The sequence below is a fragment of the Austrofundulus limnaeus genome, unplaced genomic scaffold, assembly GCF_001266775.1.
Source record: "Austrofundulus limnaeus strain Quisiro unplaced genomic scaffold, Austrofundulus_limnaeus-1.0 Scaffold74, whole genome shotgun sequence".
In the NCBI taxonomy this organism is placed as follows: Eukaryota; Metazoa; Chordata; class Actinopteri; order Cyprinodontiformes; family Rivulidae; genus Austrofundulus; species Austrofundulus limnaeus.
This window is the reverse complement of record NW_013952476.1, coordinates 2,033,002-2,034,771: the sequence shown is the minus strand read 5'-3', so window position 1 is coordinate 2,034,771 and position 1,770 is coordinate 2,033,002. Positions and strand designations below refer to the sequence as shown.

At 44.6% G+C, this 1,770-nt stretch overlaps 1 protein-coding gene across 1 annotated transcript in view; it reads left to right on the top strand.

The window, feature by feature from the left end:
* Window positions 1–1,770, top strand: part of ano10a (anoctamin 10a) — a gene marked incomplete at its 5' end in the record, with an annotated part of 16,505 nt that overhangs the window by 3,451 nt on the left and 11,284 nt on the right. The window contains 5 exon segments of the mRNA XM_014010862.1: window positions 190–245; window positions 334–408; window positions 485–673; window positions 751–942; window positions 1,151–1,279. Coding sequence (XP_013866316.1) covers window positions 190–245; window positions 334–408; window positions 485–673; window positions 751–942; window positions 1,151–1,279 — 641 coding nt within the window.

The following is a 1,770-nucleotide window of genomic DNA, read 5'->3' as shown; positions in this document are numbered from 1 at the left end:
ACCTTATTCAAAATCAATGCGGTCCCATGGCCCAAAGTTAAAAACTGTTGTTCTTTTGAGGCCCTCAAGGTGGCGCTCGCGGCCCACGGGTTAAGAATCTCTGATTTAGACATTACAAGTAACTGCTTCAGCACATTGAGTTGTGAGGTTTTGTTGCTCATGAGCTATAACGGGTTTTTTTATGTTTAGAAAATCACCGTCTGGAGTCTTCWTATCAGAATCACCTGATTCTCAAAGTATTAGTGGTGAGTTTATCGGACTCGTCCAGGTTTCTGCTCTGATCAGAGTGTAGATTTTATTGTTTATTTCATCACAGCTGTTGTCTCTGTTTAGTTCAACTTCTTCAACTGTTTTGCCTCGCTGTTCTACATCGCCTTTGTCATGCGGGACATGGCGCTGCTCAGGCATGTAGGTACACCCTCCTTCTGTTTGATGTCTTTTTGCTGTTACTCAGTGCTTACATTATCTTCCTCTCTGCCGTCAGAGCCTGGCCACCTTGCTGATCACCAGTCAGATCTTGAATCAGATCATGGAGGCCTTCTTGCCCTACTGGCTCCAGAGGAGACGCAACAAGAAGATGGTCCGCAAAGTCCAGAAGAGACGAACSCTTGAAGGTAAAGCTCTTCCTCTGGAGGAGCAGGTTCGACTGGAGGCTGATATGAGCACATACCTGGTGAGCACACATCTTCAAATCAGAACAGCAGACACATGAGTTACGGTGTGTAACCTGAACGTCTCGCTGCCCTGCAGGGAACATTCGATGACTACCTGGAGCTGTTCCTGCTCTTCGGTTACGTCAGTCTGTTCTCCTGCGTCTATCCCCTGGCTGCTGTCCTGGTGGTGTTGAACAATGTCACCGAGGTTTATTCCGATGCCTTCAAGATGTGCCACGTTTTCAAGAGACCCTTCGCCGACCCCGCTGCAAATATAGGAGTGTGGCAGGTGAGAGGCGAGCAGCTGGCTGTCAGATCAGATGTTACACACACTTAAATGAAAGGATGACTTGTGTTTATGAACAAACGACAGAAACAAATGTTCAAATACAGTTACACACATGAAGTGGGGTCCAATCAGAGTGGAGACCCCCCACCCCAACGCCAGAGAAGAAGCTCAAGTGCCTGACTGCTGCTGTGTTTCTGTCTCCGTTCAGCTCGCTTTTGAGGCAATGAGTGTGATGGCCGTGGTGACCAACTGCTCACTGATCGGCATGTCTCCACAAGTCCAGGGCTACTTCCCCGARTCAGAGACGCAGCTCATACTGTGGACTGTGGCTGTCGAGGTAATTCACATGTGTCGGTCTGTGCCGTGTGCATTCAGACAGGTTGTTTTTGTTTGTTTGAAAAAAAAAAGAAAATTTGGAACAGACAAGCAGTCACTTTTTATTATTTATTTATTTTGAGACAAGTGGTCTGACTCAGAAGTTGTCTCTGCCCAGTAGACGCTCCACAGAAAGCCTTATATTATGACTTTATCTGGATTGAAAAGACACAGAAACAGAAAAAAATCAGAGAGATCAGGATMTTATCGTGTTGTCAGTTTTCCGAATCAGCAAGTTTGAACCATGTTTGAACCATCTGATCTCCATGGTAACTGATGCTGGCTTCATCAGATACAAATTGGTTTTGGACCCATTATGCCACATGTCTCAGAGAAATAAAAGATMAAAAGCGAGAACTTGTCATTATTTTTTCCCTTTTTTTGGTGCACAAAATTTGGATAAAAATTTGTTAGCTGAATTTTCATTTTGGAAAATCTAAAAATAATTAATAT